Below are 25,109 nucleotides of genomic sequence, written 5' to 3'. Positions count from 1 at the left end.
TGGTATGGATGAAGGATCCAAGCTCTGAGGGATCCTCGAGGACAGGTGATCTGGGCCAGCTGGGGTGAGGGGCAGGCACTTGGCAGTCAGGGCCTCAGGAAACGGGAAGGACTCACTGGGTCATTGCGCACAAGGGACCTGCCTATAGCCCAGAGGAGCTACACTGCCAGGGAAGGTGGTAGTTTGGGCCTTGGGGTTGCATCAGGAGCCTGGAGAGCCAATGAAAAGTGTCAAGCACAGGGGTCACCTGCTTGCTGGTTGGGTGGCAGAAGAGAGGCCTGGGACTGTTAGCTGAGGTGTGGAAGGTGGCTGGGTTGGGGGCACGAAGGAGGGGGCAGAGCCCAGGCCCCTGGGGACTCCAGGTATGGGAGGGGTGGGTGGGAAGCTGGAGGGGTGCACGAGGTTGACACTGCTGGGTGGTAAAGTGAAAGGAAATTCAGATCAGCCAAGCTCATTGTGAGAGCAATATAAGCAAGCAAATTTTAAAGTATCATTGGGAAATGAACTGTGATTGAGTTGGAAATACTCTGTTGATAGGACTAGAAACACCATGTTGAATTAGAGAGATCCCAAAGGCCCTTGCCCTGAGAGAAACCAGGACATGGAGTGGTGACCCATTTTGGTACACAGAGGCAAAAAAGGAGGGGCTGGGGGTTTTTACTGGCCTCCCCCTCTGTGGACTGGGCTCCAGGGAGTCCACGGAAGGCAGTGTGGGGTGTGGACTGTGAGCTGCAGATCAGACGCAGGGAATAAGGCCATCAGGAAGCCTGCTGGTCCTCATCCATGAGGGGCTGAGTGTCCTGCCTGAGGGCACGCCCGTGGGGGAGCATGGGAGGCTCTGTGACTCCGCTGTGCCCCAGGGATGATGGGTGCAGGGGGCAGCACAGGCAGCGGTCGTTTATGTCATTGTCCCCAGGACTTGGAGTGGCAGCTCCTCCCCAGGCCATGGCAGAGGAGCCACAGACACGGGTGGAACTCATCAGCCACCTCCATGTCCCCCAGAGCAGCCATACTCACGACCCTTCCAGTACTAGGGCCTGAAGCAATGTCCTAATGAGGCAACTCCGAATTGTAGCAAATCCCTGTTCATGCCCCAGGGTGCTGCCCTCTGACCCAGCCTGCCCACGCAGGGCTCCTGCTCCTCTTTTTTGGGGGTCCTGCACCAGCACGGTCCCACGCTGGGGGTGGAGGCGCTTCCTGGGGATCCGGAGTCTGACAACAGTGTCCCGGTTACCGCTGTGCTCTAGTGTGTATTTAGAAACACCCCGAAAGAGGACACTTTTATGAAAGGAGGCTTGGAAATCGAAAATAAAAGAGACTTCTTGCATGGCCTGTCTGTTTTGGAAGGCGGGCGTGGTGGAGGGAGTGGTTGGGACTGCGTGTAGCTCCAAGGCAAGAAAGCGCAGCAGACACGCCTCTCGACCTGGCCCTGGGGTCCCAGCCCCCACTCCCACCCTCTCGGCTAGAACTGGATCCTGCCAAAGCCCTGTTCTCCGCCTCCGTTAAAATGAAACCCTGATTCAAACTCTATGTGGGCATTTGAATCTGAGGAACAGAACAATCATAATAATAATAATAATCAAAATACAGTGTGAAGCAAGACTTGAAAGAAAACCCCAAGTACGAAGAACAGGTGCAGCTTAAGAACAAGGCGGGAAAGGCTAAGTCTGGCAGAGGCTCCTTCCTTCCAGGGCCGCCAGTCCTGCCTGGAGAACACACCTGTCCTCCTTGGCCTCGGTGATCACGGTGATGAAGGATGTAGAGTCTTCCATGGCGTCGAAGTACTCGGTATCTTCATCTTCCTCACTGTCCTCTCCTTTGGGAGTTAAGAGGCTTCCTGCAGATACACACAAAACCGCCGCCTCAGTTTGCAACTCTGAAAACTCACTTACCTGCCTGAGGAAGTCCAAAGCCCAAAGGGTGCCTCCCACTTTGGACCCTGTCCCCGCCCCCACCAGCCCTTCATTCCTTTCCCACTTCAGTCACCTGGGCCACATTAATGTGGCTTGGCTGCCCTGGGTCCCCTTCCTGGAATGAGCTTCCCGCTCAGTGCTTTGGCTCAAAGGCCTCTCTCCTTCTGGAAGCCTCCCCAGATTGCTCAACACGCTGGTCAGTCTGTCTGGGGCCTAGCTACCCTTTCTGATGGACCCGGCACTCCCAGCCCCAAGGCCAGGTGGGCTGCCACTTGGCACCAGGGCAGCCCTGCCACAGAGGACAGTTGGACTCACTGGACTTTTCTCATAAGAACTGGAACCTAAATGCAGGGAGATAATTACCCTTCGGTAGTGGGTGTGGGAAATACAAAGCCACCGAGGCAGGCCCAATGTGGGCATGTTAAGGGGCATGTGTACTGGGGGTCCGGGGGGGGGCGTGTAAGCAGAGCCAGCTGGCAGGAGGAGGTGAAGACAGAGCACAGATTGGAAGGAACAGAGGCTGAGCAGCCCTGAGCAAGGGACCCAGCCAGGCAGGGTGGTCCTTGCCCACTCGCCTTCGCTGAAGCTCTTGGTGGGGTTGGTGGCCCGGCCGGGGGCGCTACGGAAGGCCCGTTCGAGGCTGTTGTGCTGCTTGGCTAGCTGCTCGATGGTCTCCTCCAGGTGGATGCGCTGTTCTTGCTCATACTGTAGGGCACGCTGCCATTTCCGGCTGTGTGTCTCTGCTAGTTCCAAGAAGTCTCTGCAGGCCTGGGGAGGGGGGACAGAGTGGCCGGTGAGCACAGGGCCCAGGGCAGGGGCCTGTCTGCCCCATACCCCACACCCCACCTGCCAGTCAGTCCTAGGGTGTTCAGAAACACCTTTGCTGCCCCCTTGGCTTCGGTGGGGATGTGGGGACTTTGACTTTTCTCTCAGAGCCAGCCCAGGGACAGGCGTCCATCATGGTGGGCATCCCACAGTCAGGATGCCATCTGAGAGCACCAAACCTGGGCTGTGGCTGGTGGAGGTTTTGTTTCCACATGGCTGGGGCCCAAGTTCAGCTGCCACATCCTCGCCATGTGCCGGACCTAAGCACGACCTCTGTCCCTATGAGAACCCAAGGCCTATGTGGTGGTCAGGCCAGTCCCTGCCCGTGGCATGGGAGGAAAGAAAGCCACATTATGCCATAACTTCCTGGCTTAGAGAGGTTAAAGGGTCTTATCTGGCACAGGAACTGAGACTGGACCTTCCCACAAAGTTACCTCAAAGTCTATATCACATAACTCTGCTTTTTAAGTAAGGTTCCCCCTTCAGACTTGGGGCCTACTCTGACATTCAGATTCTTTCCAGCTTCCCAGGTCCGTAGGTGGTCCCACTACACTCTTATGAGGCAGGGGTTTGTCGTTCTGTCCCTGTGATCCCAGTGGAGAGGAGGGCCCGGGTTCAGCTGTTCCTGGAGGGCAGGGAGGGCCAAGCTAGGGACCCCTGGGTTGCCTCTTCTGGACTGAATGCAGTAGGAAGGGACACGTTTCCTCAGCCCAATGCACACCGGTGGTCTCTGGCCACCCCTCCCCGGCCCTCCCTTTCCCCACACGTCACATGCTATCTGACCCCGAGGGTTGGAGTCATGCTTTTCTGGAGGGAGAAGGGCACACAGCCCCTCATCAGTGACCCAGGGACAATGCAGCTCTATCCTGACAGCTGTCGGGAGGAACCAGGGAGGTGATGTGGAGTGCTGGGCCAAGCAGCCCTCATCGACACTCCCTGGGAGGCACCAGAGGCATGGGTGCCACCCCCACTGCTCAGACTTCTCTCACGTCTCCCCCAGGGAAGGCTCCTGAGCCGGCTCGGTCAGGTCCCCTGAGATACTCACTCACTCACCCCAACCACCTGCAATCTCATGCCTACAGATCAGCTTCTCTGCTGACTCTGCCTGTTTCTCTTCATCCCATGGATCCCCAAACTCAGCGGCTACTCTGAGCATCCGCTGGATGAGTGAACACCCTGCTGAGGGGTGGCTGTGGGGGCCTCTCAGGAGAGCAGGGGCGGATAGCACGTCGCCAGCGGCAGACCCCAGCCGGCATCTCTCTCTCCTCAAGCCTACCCCCTCGTGCCTTCCCTGTCATCTCACCTCCCAGCACCCGTGCGGAGTGGGCTGGGCAAGGCTTCCTCCCTGACACCCTTACCCCCCACACACCATTCTAAAGATGGGATGGGGACCCAAGGAAACCAGCAAAGTAGAGTAATAAGGCTTGCTATCAGGAGTGGGAAGGCCTGGACTCCTGCACAAGCCACTCAGCCCCTCTGAGCCCATGTCCCGAGACACAACAGTAATACCAGACAGAGCCCAGGCTCCCAGCTTCGCTGTCCACCCGGGCCCAGCAAAATCCTCAAGGCAGAGGAGTGGGGTCATCCCCAATTGACATATGAAGAAACTGAGGCTCAGGTTCCTGCAGCTCCCTTGCAAGGCTCTGGGGAGGAAGTATATTCACTCCACCTCAGATTCAGGAGTGTCCCCACTCTCCCCAAAAGGTCCCTGCCTGGTCACACCTAAGCCACTGTAACCAGCTTCTCCAGAAGGGGGCAGGGATTTATACCGGCAGATGACCCAGCGCAGGTTGGGATGGGAGTAGAGAAATCTCCTTATGCATTGAACAGGCTCTGGAGACAATAGAGGCTGCCCCAGGAGCAGCCGCACGTCTGGGGCTTTCTAGAGTTTGCAAATTATGTATCTGTGAGGCTCAGCTGCTGGTGTGGGGCTACAGTCACGGACCATCACGCAGTTTGGGGACGAGGACATGCCTGATTGCCACTCCCTAGCTTTTGACTTGGGAGCCAAGCCTTTACCACCCAGGGTCCTGCAGTGGCCTTGTCCCTGGTCCCTGCTCCCCCCTCACCACTGCAGGCCTCAGGGTAGGGGGCCTTGACAGCAGACACACAACCACTGACTCCAAAGGCCAGACTAGAAGGCTCCTCTTTGCTGGGTCTGCTCTAGTGGTATTGAAAGTAGTAGTGGTAGAGCGTGGTGGGCAGAGGACCCCTCTGGGCACCTCAGAAATGTTCCAGACGCTTCTAGGAGTCCTGTGGGTGGGGAGGGGCTCCCCACCCCCTTCCGCAGATTGTGAAACAGGCTCTGAGGTCACACGGCCAGAGGTAGCAGACACAGAGCGGAACCCCAGCTCCTTATCCTGGAGCTCTGTCCACTCTGAGCCACCCCTCCCTTGAGAGCCCTGGCCCACGGCCTCTGTGATTTCCCACAGCCCTGAGCTCTGCCACCGCGCCCAGTCAAGTCAGTCTCGGATCCTGCTATCTGTTTGCAGACCCAGGACGGAGTCCCAGTACCGCAAGCGTGCCGGTCGGCCCACCGCTGGCCCAGGCAGCCTGCCAGGCGTTATTGAGCTGGGTGCGCGGTGCGGGTCGGAAGGGGGCCCAGTGCTGGTGGAGGAGGACCGCCCTCACTTCTCTGGGTGGGCATGGGTGCCGAGCACACTGCCATAGGGAAGCCCCTTGCCAGGTCTCCCTGCCCCTGTCCCCCTGTGAGCCCGAGGCCTAGGGAGAAGGGGCTGCCCAAGGGGACAAGCAGGCCCGGCCCAAGAGCCAGGCTTCCCCCACAGAGCCAGGCCTGCCTGCCCCAAGGTGAGTGTGCAGGAGCCTAGGTCGGCCCACGCACACAGCCTTTTTATAGACAGGATACACAATGGGTGCCTCATGGCTGTCTGGGTTCGAAGTCTGTGGGTGCTCTGCTCTGCTCTCAGTCTGTGCCTGCTGCCTGCCCCCAACCCCCAGGAAGGTCTGGCAGCAGCACCCAGACACTCACCTCCCCCCTTGCCCTCCTCCAGCTCCGCTCCCCCACACAATGCCTTCCACAGCTCCCTGGGGACCCTCTACAGCTCCTGCCATCCTCTCCCTGTCACTGGGTTTTAACATCCACGGGCGCTCTGCTTTCACGGAACCCATGGCTTTTAAAACAAGACTGGTCAGAGAGCCACAAACAACAGTATAAAACAGGAGCCAGAGGTCGCAGTAAATATGCCCCACAAAACCATGCCAGAGGACTCGGTGTGGCCTCTGGGCTTTCTGGCCACAAGAGCAAAGGGGGAAAGACAAACGCGGTGTGAAGATGAATTAGGCTCCCTCTCTCCCACCCCTGAGGTTCTGATGGGCTTGGGCTCTCACTGCCTTAGAAATGACCATTTTCTCCTCCAAAGGAAAATGGAATGTTTGTTGTATTTCGAGGAAGAGCTGACAGCCTCTCACAGACCTGGCCGCACATCCTCTCCAGCCTCATCTCCCGGGGACCCATTATCCCATGTCACCTGCATGTGGCCCACCAGGCATGTTGTCACCCTCCCTCTGGCTCTGTCCCAAACATACCTACTTATTCTGAAGCCTGGCCCGCCACCCGCATGCTGCACCCCTGCCGTGGGCCAGAGCTGTCTGGGGCATTCTTGCAAGCGCGGAGCTCCCTGTTTTAACAGAGGCTCAGGGAGGCCAAAGTACTTGCTCAAGGTCCCAGGCGGCGTGTGTAGGACCCGAGTCCCAGGCCCTGTGGACGCCATCTGCAGTCTCCCAGAGCATGGAACCAGCCCTGTCACCACTTTGTACAGCTAAGCATCATGGCCTGGAGATTCCGTGGCCTTCCTGGAGGGAAGCTGGGCTCCCAGAGATGCTCACTAGCAAGGATGTCAAGGAATAGCCCTGTTCAAGCACCAGGACTCAGTGGTGCCTCCACAAAGCCTGTTACCAGCACCTGTCCTTGTGGCGGAGGATGGGGCCCAAGCGGCCAGGGCTGCTGGCTGACAACCTGGTTGGGGGTGACCTCCAGCTCGCTGCCCCTGAAGGACCAAGGGTGTGGGGCAACAGGGGCCAGGACAGGGGCCTCACGTGGCTGGGTTGGGTACATGAAGGTCGTAGAGTGTCACAGTCACCTAGAGATAAGGGCAGGGCAGAGGCTGCTACACTCCAGTATAGAGGGGCTCCTGGGGCTGGACCAAGGCCTTGACTGCTGCTCCTAGAGGAAGGGGGTCATTTGCAGTGGAGAAACTGCCTTGGTCACCGCATGGGCCATGGCGAGCTCCCCCACCCCTTTTATCCCATGTGCCTACCTGGTGTCCCTCCTCAACTCCCAAGGCTTCCTCTGCTGCTGCTGGCCTTCTCCAGGCCCCATCCTATTGCCCGGGAATGCTGAGCTGGGCTGTGCCCTGTGTGCTCACTAAGCTGGATTAGGCCAGGGGCCCGCAGGGGGGCCAGCTGGGGGCAGTTTCCGGGGCCCCAGGGAGGGGCCGGGTGGACCTGCGCCCTGAACACTGTCACGTTTCCCCTGAGGCTCTGCCATAGTTCTCAGAGGGCTCGTGCCCTTCCCTGAGCAAGAGCGGTTTCCTATGCCACCTAAACCCCCTACCCTATTAGCTCTTAAATGATGCAAGGCACCAGGAATGGGCAGAACAAAGGAGCCCAGCCTCTGGACCCCTCAAGGGCATTGCCTGCTGCCTACCCTGGGCCAGGCCTATAGCCTCCTGGGCCTTGGTGTCCTCAGGGGAAGAAAGTCGAACCCCAGGAGTCCTGCAGAGTCCCTGATTCCATGACCCGTTGAGGAATCGCCCTCTGGTGGGAACAAGTTTCCAGTTTCCGAGCCCTGTCCCTTCCTCCCCCTCCCAGGGCTGTGGAAAGGATCCCCGAGATGAAGAGATGTGGGGTCCTGTGGGCAGTGTGGAGGATGGGGAGCCTGCCAAGCTGCTCCAAAGCAGAGTGGGAACCCAAAAGCCCGGGACAGAAAAGACAGCTCTCCCTCGACCCTGTACTGGGGCTGGCTCTGCTCAGCAACAGGCTGGGGGGCTGGGAGGCTCTGCCTGTCCACCAGGGGCTCTCCCTTCTCAGAAGCCCCACCCAGTGAAGGCGGCTGTGAGGCCTGCTCACCCAAGCTGTGTGAGCTCTGAAGGGAGCTGCTGTGGGTCATCCTGAGGGGATCCTGTGGGACAGACCAAGTGGCTCTGAGCTGGAAACCTTTGCGCAGCTGTGCCAGGAGGAAGGAGGACAAACTCTAATCGCTTTTTTTTCCTAATCCTAATCCAGACAATGACCTCGCTGTCCCTAAAGACGGGCAGGTGAGCAGGGTGTGGGGTCAGCCAGCCTGGGTCCGATGACCATCCTGTGTGTGGCCCAGGGAGCCTCTCAAGCTCTCGGGAGGGTCTGCAGAGCCAAGACCCTGGTTAAGCCTGGCCTTCAGGGATCACTCGGGAAGCACCATCTCCCGTGTTGTCTCCCCTCTAGACGGGACCATGAGGAAGATGCCAGAAGACTGTGGGATGTTAGGGTGGGTGACCGTTGGGACTCATGGAGGAGGTGGAGAGATGGGCCAAATGGCCAGAGGTTGCAGGTTGGGTGAGTGCCAACTGAGAGGGCCAGTTTGGCGATGGGCTCTGTCTCTAGCCACCAGCACACAGCAAGTTCTGGTAACCATGGATGCAGGAGGGATGGGAGAAAGGCCTGCACTTCCACCTGTGGTCAGACAGAACCCGCCGGATGTCTGACTGCCAGATGTCTGGCCTGCAGGGACCCTCAGGCTTTAGGGCTCCCAGGTGAGTCGGCAGCTGGACCCTTTGGCTCTCAGAGTCATGGGGGGCTGCCCATCCACCATCTAACCCCCCACACTGGTCCTCACATGGCCAGCCTGACTGCGGACCTGCCTCTCACTGGCCTTCTATCATAAAAGGAGCCAATAGGACAAAGTCGTTCAGAGTGCTCATCTCCTCGAGCCATTGTGCGTGGCCAGAAGCTCACAACTGGGGACACACTGGGGTCAACAGGGTCTTTCCTTCTACTCCTCCCCTAGGAGCAGCAGGCTGCCCTCAGTGCATGCCTCCCAGTGGCTGGAAGGGGCAGTGCTGAGATATAGGCCAGGCTTGCAAGGCTCAGAGGTGGCCGCAGCAGATGCCCAAACATCCAGGCCTCCAAGACCAAGAGTGGGGACCCGTGGAGTCCCCACGGAGAGCGTGGAGTCACGACAGTAGCGCTGGGCTAACCTAGGGGTTGTGGGGGGAGGGCTGTGGGGGAGGTCAGGCCCAGCCAAACTGCCACACTGCATCTCCAGCACCCTCCTGGCCCCTAGAGACCAAGCAGCTCCCAGGCCAGGCTGGACCAGCCACCTGCCTGTGGCCCCACCTCGCCCAATGCCCAGAACAGACTCCACGCTCATGGGCGCCAGCCCTTCGCAAACACCGGGCAGGGGGATGGTCACGGCTTCTCCCCAATGTGACTCACTTGTGGCACTGGAGAGGCAGGTTTTCACTTCAGTTCAAACTTTAAAATAGCGCTTTCCACATTCAAAATAGTTTACCCCTTGCGCACAGGAACCAGCACCATCTGGCCGCCAGTTTGCCAACTGATTTTAAACAGTTACAGAATCTATTTTTATTCCTCTCCCCAGGCCCCAAATGAGCAAGCTGTCAGGAGCGGAACAGCGGTCAGCTGGACCTGCCCACGAGCCCCAGAAGGACCGGGCAGGCAGCTCCAGGGCCGCTACCCCCTGCTCTGCTTGGGTGGGCGCGAGAACCCCTTCGTGATCTCCAAATGGGGCTGAGAGAAGCCTCAGAGTATTTCCAGCAGCAAAAGAGCTCTGGTCTGGGCTTTATTTCTATGATGCCCCAAATATGAGGCTTTGTCTGTATCTGCACACATCTCCCAGCTGGCCCTACTTGCCCCACCCTGTCCACGCCCGCCTGCACTTTTTTCTTCCAGCTCCCTTCAGCTGGACTGGGGGCCAAGCCCCCCTGAGACAGGCTGCACCAGTGCCTCTCCCCACAGCGTCCCCGCCTTCGGAATCCGCACCCTCATCCTGCCCCACCACCTCTACTGCAGGCACCAAACGGTGTGTCTTGCAAGCCACTACCTTCCTGGGTAAACTGAGAGCCCCCAAGTGTGCTGTCTGTCCCCTCAGGCCCTTGGAAGTAGGCCTGGCGGGCATCCACCCTCTGTGGGCCAGTGCCACTTCCTGCCTCCACTGGGCACCTCGGCCATCTCTCATTTACTGAGGGGCTCCCCCCGACCCGGCTCTGCTTGCTCACTGGCTGATCAAGACCTTTCGGGGAAAGGCCCTCCTGCATCTTATCTGCATCTGTAGGACTGACCGCTGGACCCCAGTCCGGCACTGTGACGGCAGAAGTAGGGATAAGACAGTAAGGGGCCCCCATTCTTCTAGTGGCTCCTTCCCACTCCTTGCAGTGCCCCCGACCCCGAGACCAGATCCCTCCCCTGCACAGCCACTCTGTGTGGGCCCTGCTGTCAACAAACCCAGCAAGGGGGTAGCCACGCAGCTCCTCCCAGCAGTCAGAGCCACCAGCCCTTCTTAAGCAATGCGGTGGGGAGTGCGCTTCTCAAGGGGCTCCACGTGCCTGTCCTTACCTCACCTGTGGTCCATGCTCCAAGCAGCAGGAGGCTATTGCAGAAACTTGGGTTGGACCACAGTCCTCAGCTGCTGGAGCCTCATTCAGAATGCAAAGTGTGGTGTTCTCCATGAGCGTAAGCACCCAGTATATCCTGTGAGCAACTCTATCTCCCCAGGCCTCCCCTCCACCATTGCCACACTCCCCCCTCCTCTGGCATCCGCTGCTCCAGGCCTGCCTGAGAATCTAGTGCAGGCTCTTCTCCCCACCTCCCTCCAGGTGCCGTCCCCTCCCGCCAGTGTGCAAGGGGGGGCCTCCCACCCCACCTCATCAGCCTGTTTTTTTCCCTCTGAGGGTCTTCTGGCCTTGAGCATGCCTCATCATCTGTGTGGTCCCAAGGGGTTTCTCCAAGGGGTCTTTGTTCCCTGTGTGCCCAGGGCCTAGACCAAGGCCTGACTTGATTAGGGAGGAATTCCAGAGGGCCTCCTACACCCGCACAGTCCCCCCGCCCCTTGCAAAGTGCTCAGTGCCTGTGAGCCAGGCCAGCCCAGCCTGAACTCACTGCACCTAAGGGCCCTGGGGTGTCCCTGTGGCTGGAGGACCTGAGTCCTGGGCCCCAACATAAGTCACGAACTCTGAGGAACCTCTCACATCTCACCCCCCTGAATGTCCATGGCAATACCGAGGGTTTTTTCTGCGGGGAGCAGGGGCCATGAGGCTGGCATGCAGGCCTCACGGGCCACCCTTAGGAGGCTGGGATCACCTGGCAAAGCGCAGGTGTGCTGGGCCTGGTGACGGGTGGTGTGCCTCAGCCCTTCGGCACAGACCCCACAGCCAGCATTGCAGGTGGTCCAGGGCCCAGTGGCTATAACCCCAAGTGCTCGTCGAATAGCCAGGCCTGCCCCCACCATAGGCAAGATGACTGCTCTGGGCCTCAGGGTGACACCTGACTAACACAAACGATGTTGATGACAAGGAAGCCACAATGACCCCAACCTCATGTGGCTGTTGTGAGGCGCAAACAAAGGCACAGGAAGAATGCTGGCGGAGTGCTGTTGTTACCGGTCACCTTCCCAGTGGCCTGGCCTTCAATTCTGCTTTACCCCAAAGATGAACTTACAGGAAAAGAGAATGAAAACTGGAATTGACTCTTTTCCTTTATGGAAACGAATACCCAAAGCAGGAGCTGGGAAGACAGATTAACTCGACCGCGCTCCACCTTACACCTGGGACCAGCCTGATGCGCCCGCACACCAGGTGCGCCCTGGGTCCCAGGAAGGACACGCGACGCTGGGGCGCTGAGGTTAAAGACTCCATCTATGAACCAAAGTTGTTTCATGGTGCCTTGAGGTCCCTCCTCCGATGGTGGGCGAGTTCACAGCTACGCAAACAGCAATTGATGCAGGGGCCCATGGGGCTGCTTCGGATAAGACTTGCAAAATTCCCCCTCCAGGGAGCGCACCACCACCCCAGCCCTGTGTTCCCTACCTGCTCGTTCTCACTTGAGGCCGAGGCTCCGGAGGCTGGGAGCTGTGCTACCCATGGAAGCTTCGGGGTTTCCCTGTGGGCTGCCCAGGCCAGCAGGGGTGGGGGTGGGGGGATGGACAAGATGCTGCATCCACGGAGGCCGCGTGGACAGATGTGGTCCCTATTCATACCTTTCCTTCCTGCCTGTGAGGGACTCTCCTCACTGGTCTGGGCCCCACTCCGTGCCTTCTGCAGGTCCTGCCTTGGCTCCCAGGATGTCCAGCTAGCTCCCCAGCAAGGGGATGGCGGATATTGGTCATCCAGGCTTGAGCCCCTCTCCCAGCCAAATGTGAACCTCCCCAGCCCTTCCCTAGGCCTTCTACACATTTGACCTTCAAAAGTGGGCCTCTGAGCTACTGTCCATGCTGCTCCTTGAGAAGGCTGCACAGCCACCCTGAGGTGTGACAGGCTATCACAGGGTGGGTCCTCTGGATCATGAGCTCCAGGGGCAACGCTGAGTCCCTGCCTGGCACAAACCCAGCGAAGGCTCAGTGGGAAGCTGCTCAGGTCTGGGTTCAAGTTCCAACAGCCAGGCCTTTCCTAACTGCAGGGGCCATGTAGACACGGCTTCACCAACCAAAACCACGAGCGGAGGGAGGGGGCCAGGACTCAGTACAGCCCTCTTGTGAAAAACGCAACTTATGAGTTAATTTCATAAGTCTCACTTCCTATTTCTCCGTGACCAGGCTGGGTCATTTCTCTGCAAGATGGAGTGACAAGTGGCTCTGGCTGAGGGTTGCATGCCAGACCCACTTTCTCACTGACCTTATTCAGGCGAGGAAATGGAAGGAGCATGGCTCTGTAAATGGTAACAGCAGGCAAACATGAGATGTGGGCTACTTAGAATTCTCTTTTCTGAGATATGACACCCATTTGGGTTCCAACAGCACATACTGGGCACTCCCACTGGGTACTCCCAACTGCTGTTGGGGACACAGGTGAGTTAAAATCCGAGGCAGATGTCAAAGTAACTGGGGAAAGTGCACAGTGAGCTCAGTGAAGCACAGCAGTGTCCGGTGGTTCCAGAGGGTTCTAGCCAGAAGGAACAACTTCCTGATAAGGAGCGTGGACAGCCTCCCGGCCCTGGTGACATCCATGTGGGATTCTAGAGGATGTAAAGGAATCTACCAGGTATCTAAAGGGTGGGGAAAATTCTAGAAGGTACAGCACAGGCAAAGACACAGAGAGGTGGAACACTGTGGCACTGTTCAACATTCCTGATCCAGAAACTTGTTCTGAGCCTCTTGATTCCTCCAACATTTACGGAAGGGAAGGGGTTGTGCTCCACTCAAGGTGAGTCTCACTGCACTGGCCCCCTGGGGGCAGTGGCACAGGAATGGGCTGTGTCACTAACCATGGTTCCTATGGAATGGTCTAAGGAATTGTCCAGCCTCCCTTCCCTGCTGGGAGCTAGGGTCTACAGGCTTGGAAGGTTCCCAAAACACCTTTTCCCAAATCTGAAGGAGATTTGATTGTCCCTCTGACTTTTCTCCTGAAGGCTCAACAACCCCAGACTCTTGGCCATCTTGGGTAAAAGTGAAGGTGACCCAGCTGGTCCCTCTCTGTGTGTGAAGAGTGCTGCTTGCCCAGGACCCTCTACAAGATGTGCTCCTCCATAGGCTCTGGCCAGCCATCCCTCATTTTCTTCTCCACTTGTAGGACTCAATCTCAGTCAGAGCCCACGACGAGGTGGAAAACCACAGCCATTCGTAGTTCACAGGAGGGAGGCCTGCCCTCTAGTGGCAGTGGGAATAGATTCCCCAAACTCAGGTATGGGGGATGCTGGAAGCTTCCCTCCAGAGAGCAAGAGTATCCGGTCAGGGTGCAGGAGGGGGCGTTGCAAAGGGATCTCAACAGTGGGGAGAAACAGGTTCCTCCTTTCATAGCAAGAACTGGAATGACCTGGGGAACCACAGTTTGTGCCTTCTGGGGACAACGGGGGTAGCCTCCACTCATCCTGGGTCCCCAGCTTCCCAGGAAGTGCCCTGGTATGGCTGTAGCCTAAAGGTAAGACACAAAGCAGGGACTCAGGTCCTGAGACTGGGGGGGCTTTACCCTGGTGATGCAAGGCCCCCAGTCCGTGTGCTGACCACAGAGAGGAGGGGGCCTTTGCCACCCTTGGAGGTCTCATCCTCACTGCCTCTGAGCATGTGAGGGCATCATTGCCCCCATGAGCCTCACTGACCTGACCTTGCATTTTGGCTCGGATACCTACCAGCTGGGTGACCCTGGGCAGCTTGGGTGACTTCTCTGAGCCTTGGTTTCCACTTTGCACTAACCTAGTGGTATTAACAAGGTTGTAGCAAGGGGTGAGTGGTCTTGGGTGTGAATGCACATGGCTTCCTTAGTTACAGATCCCTGGTCCAACCCCTTCCTTTTAATAGGGGTAGAAGCCAAGGCCTGGCCAGGGGTGGGGATACTTTGTCCAGGGGGCCTCTGCAGAAAGTGTGAGTTTAGACATTTGGGGTCTGACAACTGTGTAAGTGAACTCCCTGCCCAGAACTGACTCAGTCCCCGCCCTGTGAGGCATGATGTCAGGAATGGGTCCCAGGAGAAAGGCGGGCCTCTGCACAGGTCTGGGCTGCCAGCACAGCCCGCTGGGCCCAGCCCCTCACTTCTGGGTGTGCCCCCTGACAGAGGAGATAGGTGGGAGGGACCCTCACATCAGGTTCATGGCAGCGGGTGGGCAAAGCCCAACCCAGGGTGCAGCTCTCCGACACTCTGGGGGACTTTCCCAGTGCTGGAACTGCAAACAGGGTTCTGTAACTCACCCCAGGGGCTTGCTTCCCATCAAACAATTCATTACACACTTAGATGGTGCGCGGTTTCTATGGCTTCCTAACACAGATGAGCCTCTGATGTCTGATAAAAGATTTCTGCTAAAGACACCAGCTGAGAAGCTCATTATCTGGGAAAAGTCAGAGCTGCTTACTCGAGACAAAGCCTATTCGGTCCTGGCAGGCGGGGAGGCCGTACCGGGGAAGCCGTGAGTGGGCGACGGCCTCTGGGCCCAGTGGGGAAACACAAGTGCGTCATTCTGTCATCAAGTGCCTCATATCTGGGCCTGTCACTGCAAGAAGGGCAGTGACCCAGACCCTAAGAGTCTGGGGGCTGTAAGGAGGCTGGCTGGCCTAAGAGGGAGAGCGCAGAACAAAGGGAGTACAAACCGATGATGGGACCGACCCACAGGGCAGCCTCTGGGCGGACACGCCCAATGCACCCCCAGATTCACCCCTGTGTGTGTGGAGAAAGGTCTGCGCTTGCTTCAGGCCCCGGGCTACAGATTCCTCAGGCCTCCTCCTGCAGCAGTGGCAGCTCCAGGGGCACGGTGGGTGCAGGGAGAGTGTGTGTGGAGGTGGGTGTGGTCCACTCTCCCTACAGGGACTGCCCACATTCCCAGTGAGCCAGACCTGGGGCAAGTCTCTGATGGCCACAATTTTACCCCAAGGTCTTGGCCCCGCCGTGGGCTCTGGCGTCCACTTTCCCACTCTTCTCTTCTGGCTCGGCTCTGGTTGAATTGTCTTGATTGGGAGGCTGGGCACTAGTACTGCCCATTGTTGCTGGCCAGCCTGATGGCCTGCCTGAGCCACCACCTCTGGATGTGGCCACCTCTTCTGAGGTGGCCTCCACTTCCCCACACCTCCCCCTCTCTGGTCTCCTTGTCCCGATATGCCCCTCCTGGGGGCTGTCCACGGGAGGAAGCTGTTGCGGTCAGACCTTTATCTACAGGATGGAGGCCTAAAAGAGCATCCACATCTTGGGGAAAAACTCATGGGGCAGGAGTAAAAAGGGCCCAAAAGCCCAGGTAAGCATTATATTCTTTGCCTCCATGGACAGACCCTCCCAGCTCCCAGTCACAGCAATGTGGCTTCCAGAATCCCGGGGAAAGTGGCGATCCCCAAGGCTGTGCCTCTCAGTTTATGGACTGTGGCTACTCATTTGGCTATTGTCAGGTTGGAACGACCCCTGGCAGGTGCACCTTCAAGCTCTCCTGGCTAAGGGAACCCACGGCACCGGGCCTCCAGCTGCACACCTGCTCCAGGGGTCACTGGACCCTGATCCTGTTGCTTCTGAGCAGCGTACTCAGGGAAGGAGCAGTAGCAGCCATTGTGGATCAGCATGGCCGCCTTGTCCCCAATGTGTGGGCGGAGCCACCTGCTCCACCTGGGGCCAGGGCCCCAAGCTCCCATCAGGATTCACACTTCACTGGGGTCCCCAGCAGGCAGCTACAGACCTTTGGGAAATGACCTGAGGCCACCAAGAAATGGAGCCCTGGTTTGTCAAGCACCCTGGCCACCACCTACTTGGGGACTGCGGTGCTGGTGACAGGGAGTAGCTCCTTCTGGGAGCCCTGTCCCCAGTGTGTGGGGGCCAGCAGTGCAGGTGGGTACTTACATTGATCATAGCATTTGAGGTGATGCGAAAGAGGGTGGCCCGCTCATTCACGGCCTTCAGCTTCTCACTGCTCTCATAGGGGATTTTGAGGCCGTCCAGCTCACTCAGGGAGCGCTGGAGCGCAGCGCCATGCTTGGCGATGAGGTCATTGCACGTGCTGAGGTCGTCCAACTTCAAGGAGAGGCTCTGGATGGTGCAGTGTAGCTCGCTCTTATCAGCTGGAGAGGCAGTCTCGTCGTCGTCGTCCCCAGAGTCATCTGAGGAAGGGAGAAGGGTTGCCATGGTGGTTAACTGGCCAACACAACACTGAGAAGCCCATGTGGCCTGGGTCCAGGAGGAGGGAACAGATAGAGCCCCCCCCCCCAACCAAACAGAGTGCCCTAACTGGTTCCAGCTCCTGCTCCCGGCCAGCCCTCCAGAGTGGGCGTGGGCCCTCCTGAGTCCATGGGAGGAAACGGAAAGGGGGACCAGCTTGACAGACAGTGCCTGCCCCGCACTGCGGAAGGGGCAAGCCTGTAGACACCTGCCTGCGTGGGGGGCACTAGTCCCCTAAGCTGTGCCACATGGGCCAGGGTGGCCCTTGCTGGGTGGGGAGGTGGAGATCGCCGCAAGGAGCAGCTCCTGTCACAGACGAGGGACACCGGATGAAGGCCAGCTCCTCTCCCCACATCATGGTCCCAGCCAAAGCCAACCCATACTTTCCTGTTGGCCTCACTCTACCCCGAGCTCCGCGCCCAACAGCCGGCCACGCTGAACTGCCCTGTTCTGTGCAATACCTGAGTGAGTGCTCAGGCTTGGGGCCTCTCCCACAGGGCCCTCACTGCTTGCAACCACCTCCTAGTCCCCCTACCTCCTCAGAGGCCTCACCCCTACCCAGACCCAGCCCCATCTTCAGAGCCTGCCTAAAGACCCCCAGGCCAAAGTCATCTTCCCCTGCCCTGCTTCTGCCCCCCAGCCTTCCCCACCCAACTCCCCTGCACGAACAAGGCCACTCTCATTTATCAAATCCCTTTAGTCCAGGCATGGGCCATGGCATCTCTGTGGCCTTGTCAGGATAGGGACGATGCCATCCCCCAGGGACAGACAGGTAGCTGGGGTCCCCCCGACCAGTCTATCTGCCTCTGCAGCCACCCTCTTCACACCAGGGTCAGGCGGGTGCCCCCTCTCCACTGGCAGATCCGCTCACTTCTCAAAAAGCTGCCCGGGTGCCCTCAAGGGGACATTCTTGGGAGTCTGGGGTGCCTTGGAGCCCAGCCCACTGCAGCCCTGCCTGTGTTCAAAGGCAGGGTGGTGGGGACCTTGTGGTTGGGGGGGGCGCACTGCTGTGGGTGGGGTAGGTGGGCAGCTGGCCTGGGCTCTGCTCCATGCGACCATAGAGAGGCTGTCGCTGGCACGTGAGTGTCCAAGCCTATAAGTGACAGGGGTTTCTGAAATGTCTTGTTTCAGAAACAATCAGCACAAAACGTTTTTTTGGCGGGGAGGGGGGCGGGAAGGAAATCTGTAACCCAAGATACAAATTTTTTTACAAAAGCAGATACTGTGAGGGAACAGCTTTCTTCCCACGACAGACAGGGCTCATGGGGGTGGCTGTGGCTGAGTTATGACTCTGAGCCTGCCCTGAGCAGGTGGTGGTGCCAGGCCGACTGGTGGCCTGGGACCCGCATGGGCTGGAGGCTGGGGGTGCAGTGGGCCAGCAGCATCCAGGCTGGGGCAGGGGCTCTCCCTTTCCCCACAGTAGCTAGCCCAGCGACGGCTCGGAAATGACCTGGGGTCTGGAGACACATGTGCGGCGCCAGCCTCTGGGCCACCCGCTCGAGTGGGGTGAACGCTGAGTCTCACGCACTGAGTCTCACGCACAGCCTCACTCACTGTCAGCAGACAGTGAGAAGGGAGGAAAGGCACATTCTTGGACACCAAGCCACCCATTTCGGGCGCTGTGGTTAAGGGGCAGAGCTGGATCCGAATCCAGGTCTGTTGAGCATCAGAGCCTGGGCACTCAGTTACGATATAAGCTCCTGTCACCTTTCCAGGCTCAACAGGTGTTAACACCCAGAATGGCCCAGAATGGCCAGTCACCGACCAGTCAGAGCAAGGGCTTCTGTACACTGGGAGGGCTGTGTGGGGACACACCAGCTGCGGGTCAGCCTGAATGGGACCCCACCCTCCCACCCCCGACACACATACCGTTCTCTAAGCAAGAAGCACAACCAGCCTAACTTGGAGCCTCTGCCTGTGTGGTGGGCAGAGTGGGTAACCACATTTCTACTTAACTTGTTAATAAGCAGCTCTTAGGGTCCAGGTCCAGCAGCCAGGGACGTGGGGATGTACTTGTTCTGTTCCCAAATCATGCGCTGTGTCATTGGAAGATTCTTGGGTCAGCGGTTCCTGACCAGCACAGTGTTCTATGGGGGTGGCAGGGAGATTCCGTCCCAGAAGGACGTGGGATTGGAAGAATGAGGGAGGCAGGGCAGGTGCAGGGTGGAGGAGAGGGAGGGAGTGGGTGAGTGAAGCAATGAAGGATCTTGGGCATTTCACAGGAGGCCTGGCAGGGGTTCTCGGTGGTATGCACGGAGATGGCGGTCACACACGAGAGGGCAGTGTCTGGACAAGAGCAAAGGCAGTAGGGGGGAAGGAGCTATTTGGAGAGGAGGGATGGTAAAGGACTTCTGGCTCCACCGAGAAGACTGAACCTTCATTCCTTGGCAAGAGGGAGAGTAGGGGCACTCGAGCAGAGATCCATGGGAAAGACAAGACTGGTGGCAAGTGGCAAGATGAACAGAGAGATCAGAGCAGCCACAGGAGGCCAAGGGCTGGAAAGAACAGGACCTTTGAACCCAGCTGAAAAGGGCTGAAGGCCACACCCACCCAGCTGCAAGGCTATGACCCTCTAGTAACAGCCATGATCCCAGGCAGAATCAGTCCCTGGCCAGTCCTCGAGGGTGAGGCCTAGCAAGTCATGTGTCCTGACATGTGGCCTAGCTGCTCACTTCCCCCACAGTGTCAGGGGCTGTTTCAGCTGAGCACAGTGCTATGAACAACCCCCAACTCAGGCCTGGGCGGAAGCAGAGCTAAATAAACCCTGGCAGAGGACTCTGCCTCTGATATGATGACCTCTGACCATGCTGAGTCTCCAGGTCTCAGTGTGGGGTTGGGGTCCTTGCAAGGAGCAGACTCACATTAGAAAGAGAGATGAAACTCGTTATTAGAGGCATAAATAAAACTATCACTGTGACGTTACTCGAACTAGAAAAAATAGTGAATGGCATTGAATTAGCTTTGGCTTTCTGAAGGATAAACCAGCAGCTACCCCTCAAGGGCGGAAAAATGGCTCTTCAGCTTCCATGGCTTGCCTCTTCCTTTGATGGGGGAACTCCACTGCGGGGGGAGGGGCTGTAGTGGAATTTGGTCCAAAGGAAAGCAAACTTGTATGCACAAAGTTGTTCAAGCCTGTGGCTCTCAAGCTTATGGCCTTGGGAGTTCTCAAGCTTTTATGACCGTTTTATGACACTGCCTGTCCCCTCTGTTTAAACCACATCTCCACAAAACAGCCAACACTAACATATCCACAAACGTAAAACCCTACAGAAATTCTGCAACTCTATGAATGCAAGAAGAGCAGCAACTGAAATCTAGGGCGAGGTCAAAGCCAGGCTCATGGGCCACAGGAGCTCCTGCCCTGGCCTGCCTCAAAGCCCACATGAAGACCACAGCTTAGTGTCCTTAGCAGCTCTGGGGGGAGGGGTGGTCAGGTTGTCCTAGGGTGGCATAAACATAAATGTTCTACTTTCCCGGGCGCCTCCTTCTTAGCTACTGCTTTATCTCTGTTCACAACAACTGATAGAGCTTTGGGGGAGGCAGACTTTGGCCCTAAGATAAAGAATAATCTCACTGCCCAGTGAGGACTCTAAGGGTGCTCCCGGTCCTCCCCGTCTTCTGCTGCACTCATTTCTCCTCATTTTCTTCAGCTGTGGTCAGCTGATATAGGGGTAGCAAGAGCGTTCGGGCCCAGCCTCTTGGGCCGTCAGGTGACACCGCTTGTGGAATGTCTAGGCTGAGCCCAAGAGGACAGACTGATCCCTGAACTCCTTCCAGAGCACGGGTGCCTTTAGGTCATGCCCATTGCACCCAGGCCCATGCCTTTGCATTAAGATGGGAAAACTGAGGCCCAGACCGAGGAGAGGGGCTTGGTCAAGGTCAGACGCTGGAGCCACAGCAAAGGCAGCTGTAATTAGCTTTTACTGAGTCCCTCCTCTGTCAGACAGGGCCCAGACCTTTCCAAATGGCTAAGACGCATTTGCTAAGGGCTCAGACCCTGGGACCCAGGACAGATGACCCAGATACCTTTCCCAGGAGAGGAGTCCATGGTGGTGGTGGTGGTGGGGGGGAGGCTGCTTTATGCGCCTGATATCAGAGCCTCCTCCCCAGGCGGTGGGATGCCGGCCTCTGATCACAGCAGCTGTGGGATGCCGGCCTCTGATCACAGCCACGTACCAGCTGCTGCCATCAAGGGCCCACAGTGCTGGGGGGCACTTAGGCCTGCAGGGGCACAGTGGTGAGGCTCACTTCCTCTCTCAGCATAGCCAGGGGACAGGCAGGAGAGGGTAGGCAGGGGGCTGCCTTTACTGGGCAGCAGGTGTGAGCAAAGGGGCCAGTGAAAGCACCCCAAAGTACACAGGGCACCTGTCGTTTGCTTGGTGAGGACCTTTCTGCCCATCCTTCCCTCGATCCCTTCACCAGGAATCTTGGTCCCTTCACTGGGGTTGAGTCTTTCCCCTTCGCTCCACGACAGGCCCTGTCACCCTGGCCCTGCAGTGTCCCTCACTGCCTGCCTCCGCTGAGCTCCCTGCAGCCACCTGCTCTGCTTCCCCCATCTGGCTTCCGGCTGGCTCTGCACCGGGCTGGGGCCCTCTGGGAATGCAAGGGCTGTACTCGGACCCAATCGGGTCTCAGCAGCTCACAAAAAAAAAAAAAAAACTCTGGAAGAGGCAGCTTCCCACTGCGCAGTGAGGAAGCAGCTGGATGAGAGGGCAGTGTCCTAACCGTGCACCCTTAGCACCCCCATTTCACAGCTGAGGAAACTGAGGCTCAGAACAGGAAGGGTCCAACGGGTGTGAGGGGCGGAGCTGGGGTGTCCCATCCCCCAGCCCCTTCATGGGCTCATGGGCTTATCCTCCCACAAAGCTCATGCCTGCTTTGCAAAAAACTGACTGCTGTCGTGCTGTGCTTCCCAGCGGGGCTGCTAAGACCACCTTTCTGAACTCCCACCACGCTTCCTTGGGCCTTGCTCGGTGCATTGCTGCTCCTGGCGTGCTTCTAACACTCAGATCAAACCTCCCAGCAAAGCGGCTAAGCAGGAGCCTGTTGACTGGCTCTCCGTCCTTGGAAGCTGTGGTTTCTGAAACAGGACACTGGGCCTGGAAGATGGAGAAGCCGACTCTGCTCTTGATCTTCCCCAGGGATGGCACAGGTCCAGACGACCTGCACCTTCTAATGAAAATGAATTCTCAGTAACTGCGGGGGATCTCAGCCTGACATTCCTTAGCCGGTGGCACTCCCAAGCTCCAGACTACAGAACACTAAAGAACAAATTGATTTGGCCCCTGAGGCAGACTCGGAGCTCGAGATGAGGTGTGGGCAGCTCTTGGGACTGTGGGACCATGTGAAACAAATGCGCCAGCCTATTCTCAGACACCACCATTTCTAGAAAGGCACTGATTCCTAATATGCCCATCAGTTTTCATCAGCTACATGCAAGAATGAGTTCTTTCTGTGAGAAGAGAATATATCCCAGGGCGTTGGGTGGCTCAGTAAGTTGAGCGTCCGACTCTTTGACACTTGATGCTCAGGTCATGATCTCAGGGTCATGAGATTGAGCCCCATGTTGGGCTCCTTGCTGGGCATGAATCCTGCTTAGGGTTCTCGCTCTCCACCTCTCCCCTTCCCCGACAACAACAACAACATGAACAACAACATGAAGAGAATAAATCCATAAAACTCAGCAGTCACGGGGCGCCTGGGTGGCTCAGTTGGTTGTGCAACTGCCTTCAGCTCAGGTCATGATCCCAGAGTCCTGGGATCGAGTCCTGTATCAGAATCCCAACTCCATGGGGAATCTGCTTCTCTCTCTGACCCTCCCCGTTCTCATGCTCTCTCTCTCATTCTCTCTCTCAAATAAACAAATAAAATCTTAAACAAAACAAAACAAAACAAAAACCTCAGCAGACACAACTTGCCTGTCCATCTTGGCCAGGCCCGCAGAGCCTGGCAGTGGCCTTTCATCCATGGCAAGCTCTCTGAATATGAGTTTCCAACCTTTGGTTGCCATACTGGCTTGGCTAGTCCTCCTCCAGCCCCCTCATGCATGTCCTTCCTAGAACTTCAGAATGTCACCTTTTTTAGAAGGGTTGTTACAGATATAATTGGTCAAGATGAGGTCATACTAGAATAGGGTGGCTCCTTAATATGATTGATGTCCTTAGGAGAAGAAAAGACACTGAAATATATGTGATGCAGAGACAGAGAGACTGGAGGGACAGATATGTTCTCAAGCCAAAGAATGGCAAGGACTGTCGGCAACACTGGAAGCTGAGAAAGGCCTGGAACAGATTCTCCTTAGGCCCTCAGAGGGAACAGCCTGGCCAACACCTTGATTCCAGATTTCTGGCCTCCAGAACTGTAAGAGGATGAACTTCTATGGTTCTCTGCCTCTGTTTTGTGGTTGTTTGCTATGGCAACCCTAAGGAACGAAAACAGTGGCTTAAAACCACACTCATTTGTTCCTGACGGTTGTGAAGATCATAAGTTGTCCAATCAAGGTGTTTTAGGGCCCTGAAATCAGTCCTAAAGTCAGGGCTGTGTTCCTCCTGGAAGCTCCAGGGGAGAATCTCTTTCTTGTTTCCATGCCTTCTCTGGGCAAGTGGAGGCTTCCCACATTCCCTGGCCTGCAGCCCTGACCCCATCCTCAAAGCCAATGGAGTAGGGTCCCCTGGACCCTGACCCTCCGGCCTCCCTCCTAGAAGGACGCTTGTTATGACATTGGGCCCACCTGGCTAATCCAGGAAAGCCTCCCCATGTCAGCATCCTTAACCACATCTGCAGGATCCCTCCATCATGTATGGTAACATGTGCATAGGTTCTGGGAATTAGGACATGGACATCTATGGGGGCCATTATCCAGCTCCACACAAGGGAGCTGTGGCTGAGTTCAACACTGGGCCATCCTGTCACCTGCCATGGATCATCACATTTGACCTACTGCCCTGGGGTGGTGTGGTTCCTGGATGCTCTCCCGTTAAACTGGGAGACCCCTCCCTGGGCACAGAGTCCTCACAGGTCCCTGTGTACCCCCAACCCCCAAAGCCTGGTACATAGGTCTTCCTACTGCTCAGAGAGGAGCTGAGATCTGGCCAAGCAGTCCTGCCTTGACCCCACCTGGCTGGGGGTTAAGTGCACTCCTCTCCAGGTGTGGGGATATCCACAGCTGCTCTGGAAAAGGACTTAAGTGCCCAGCATGCAGCCAGTGTCGAGCCAGGACTTACTGGACCCCCGACCCCTCCAGATCCTAGTCATCCTTACCAGTCTTCAACCACAGAGGCCCGGAGCCACAGGGAGTCCCAGGGTGTTGGCCGTGCCCCCTGCTCCTGCTCCCCACTCGGGGCTCTCCTCAATGCCCTTGATTGGCCAGCTCAGACGGAGGAGCCCTCTAGGGACCCCCAACAGTGCTGGGACCCTGTTTTACCCTCTTTTACCAGGGGACTCCAGGAAGGAGGGGGTTGCCATGGAAACACAACAGTGGAGCCAGGTAGGCTATTTTTAGAAGTAGAGCTTTTTTAATTTTCTCATCTGTGGAGGAAAATGGATCAGGTTTCTGGGTGGGGAAGCCCTGTGCGAGGTGGAGAGGGGGGCGGGCAGCAAACACAGCCTTGGAACCAAGAAAGCAAAAGGCGGCACAGACTGGTTTGGAGGGGGCAGGGAGACATGGTGAGGATGTGGGAGTCAGAGGCCCTAGGGCCACTCCACTGTCTCTTGCTTGTTTCTCTGGGAAGCCTGGCTTTGTCCTCATCTGCCCATGAGCTCCTTGGGCACAGGGTGGCCAGGGGTCCTCTCTCCTTACCCACTGTACTGGAGATGAGTGAGAGCAGCTGTGACTGTGTAGAGACCTCAGGACAGGCAAGGTCAAGGCCCAGGGAAGCCCAGCTCTCACCCCGCTCTCTGCACCTGAACCCAGTACTAGGCTCTACGGGCTGTGTGTGTGTGTGTGTGTGTGGCGGCGGCGGGGGGGGTCGGGGGGAGGATGCTGAGATGGGTCCTGATTGCAGAGGAAGGAGACAGGCCTGTGGGAGTAGAGGGACAAGCACACAGGCCCCAGGAGGGTCCTGAGCAGGAACTCCCCCACCCCAGGCCCCATGCTCCACGCCCAGCAAGACACCTGTCATTGACCCAACTTCTTTCCCCTTCCTGGCTCCTCAGCTCCCCCCAAGCCCCCTGTAGAGACCTCAGGGCCTCCGTGATTTTCCACTTCAGCCCTAATCCCTAGATTTCTTTCCTCCTTTACTCCGTCTGCCAGATGGCTCCTCTACCCCGAGACCCCGGACACATGTTGTCTCAATGTCTCAATGTCTGTGTGTCCTTTCTCACCACAGGCCCTGTCTTGGCCTTGCACGGAGAGAGTGGTGAAAGAGCCCGCCCCTGCCACGGCAGGGAGAGCCTGCCTTAGGGCGGTAGGGGCTCCACACCTGCGGGCTCCCACCCACCCATCCTGGGGCCGCTGACGGCCCTTCCCTCACCAGTAGGACGAATCCTGGAACAGCATAGCACCCGCGAGGCCAGCAGCATGGTTAATGGGGAAAGACACTACTCCCTTCCCCCTTGTGAAAAGAGCTCCTCGTGGGTCCCT

At 57.5% G+C, this 25,109-nt stretch overlaps 1 protein-coding gene across 4 annotated transcripts in view; it reads right to left on the bottom strand.

Moving 5' to 3' along the window:
• OSBP2 (oxysterol binding protein 2) overlaps positions 1-25,109 on the bottom strand; it is a 161,401-nt gene that overhangs the window by 15,969 nt on the left and 120,323 nt on the right. For all 4 annotated transcript variants that reach the window (XM_013063453.2, XM_013063452.2, XM_013063454.2 and 1 more), the window contains 3 exons: positions 16,214-16,470; positions 2,489-2,681; positions 1,720-1,837 (listed from right to left, as the gene is read on the bottom strand). In XM_013063453.2, the coding sequence (XP_012918907.1) occupies positions 1,720-1,837; positions 2,489-2,681; positions 16,214-16,470 (568 nt within the window). The remainder of the gene's footprint in view (positions 1-1,719; positions 1,838-2,488; positions 2,682-16,213; positions 16,471-25,109) is intronic.

This window comes from Mustela putorius, unplaced genomic scaffold (assembly GCF_011764305.1).
Source record: "Mustela putorius furo isolate JIRA1106 unplaced genomic scaffold, ASM1176430v1.1 tig00000081_pilon_pilon_pilon, whole genome shotgun sequence".
NCBI classification, from domain to species: domain Eukaryota; kingdom Metazoa; phylum Chordata; class Mammalia; order Carnivora; family Mustelidae; genus Mustela; species Mustela putorius.
Note: the sequence above shows the minus strand (reverse complement) of the source record. Positions and strands in the feature narration are given on the sequence as shown.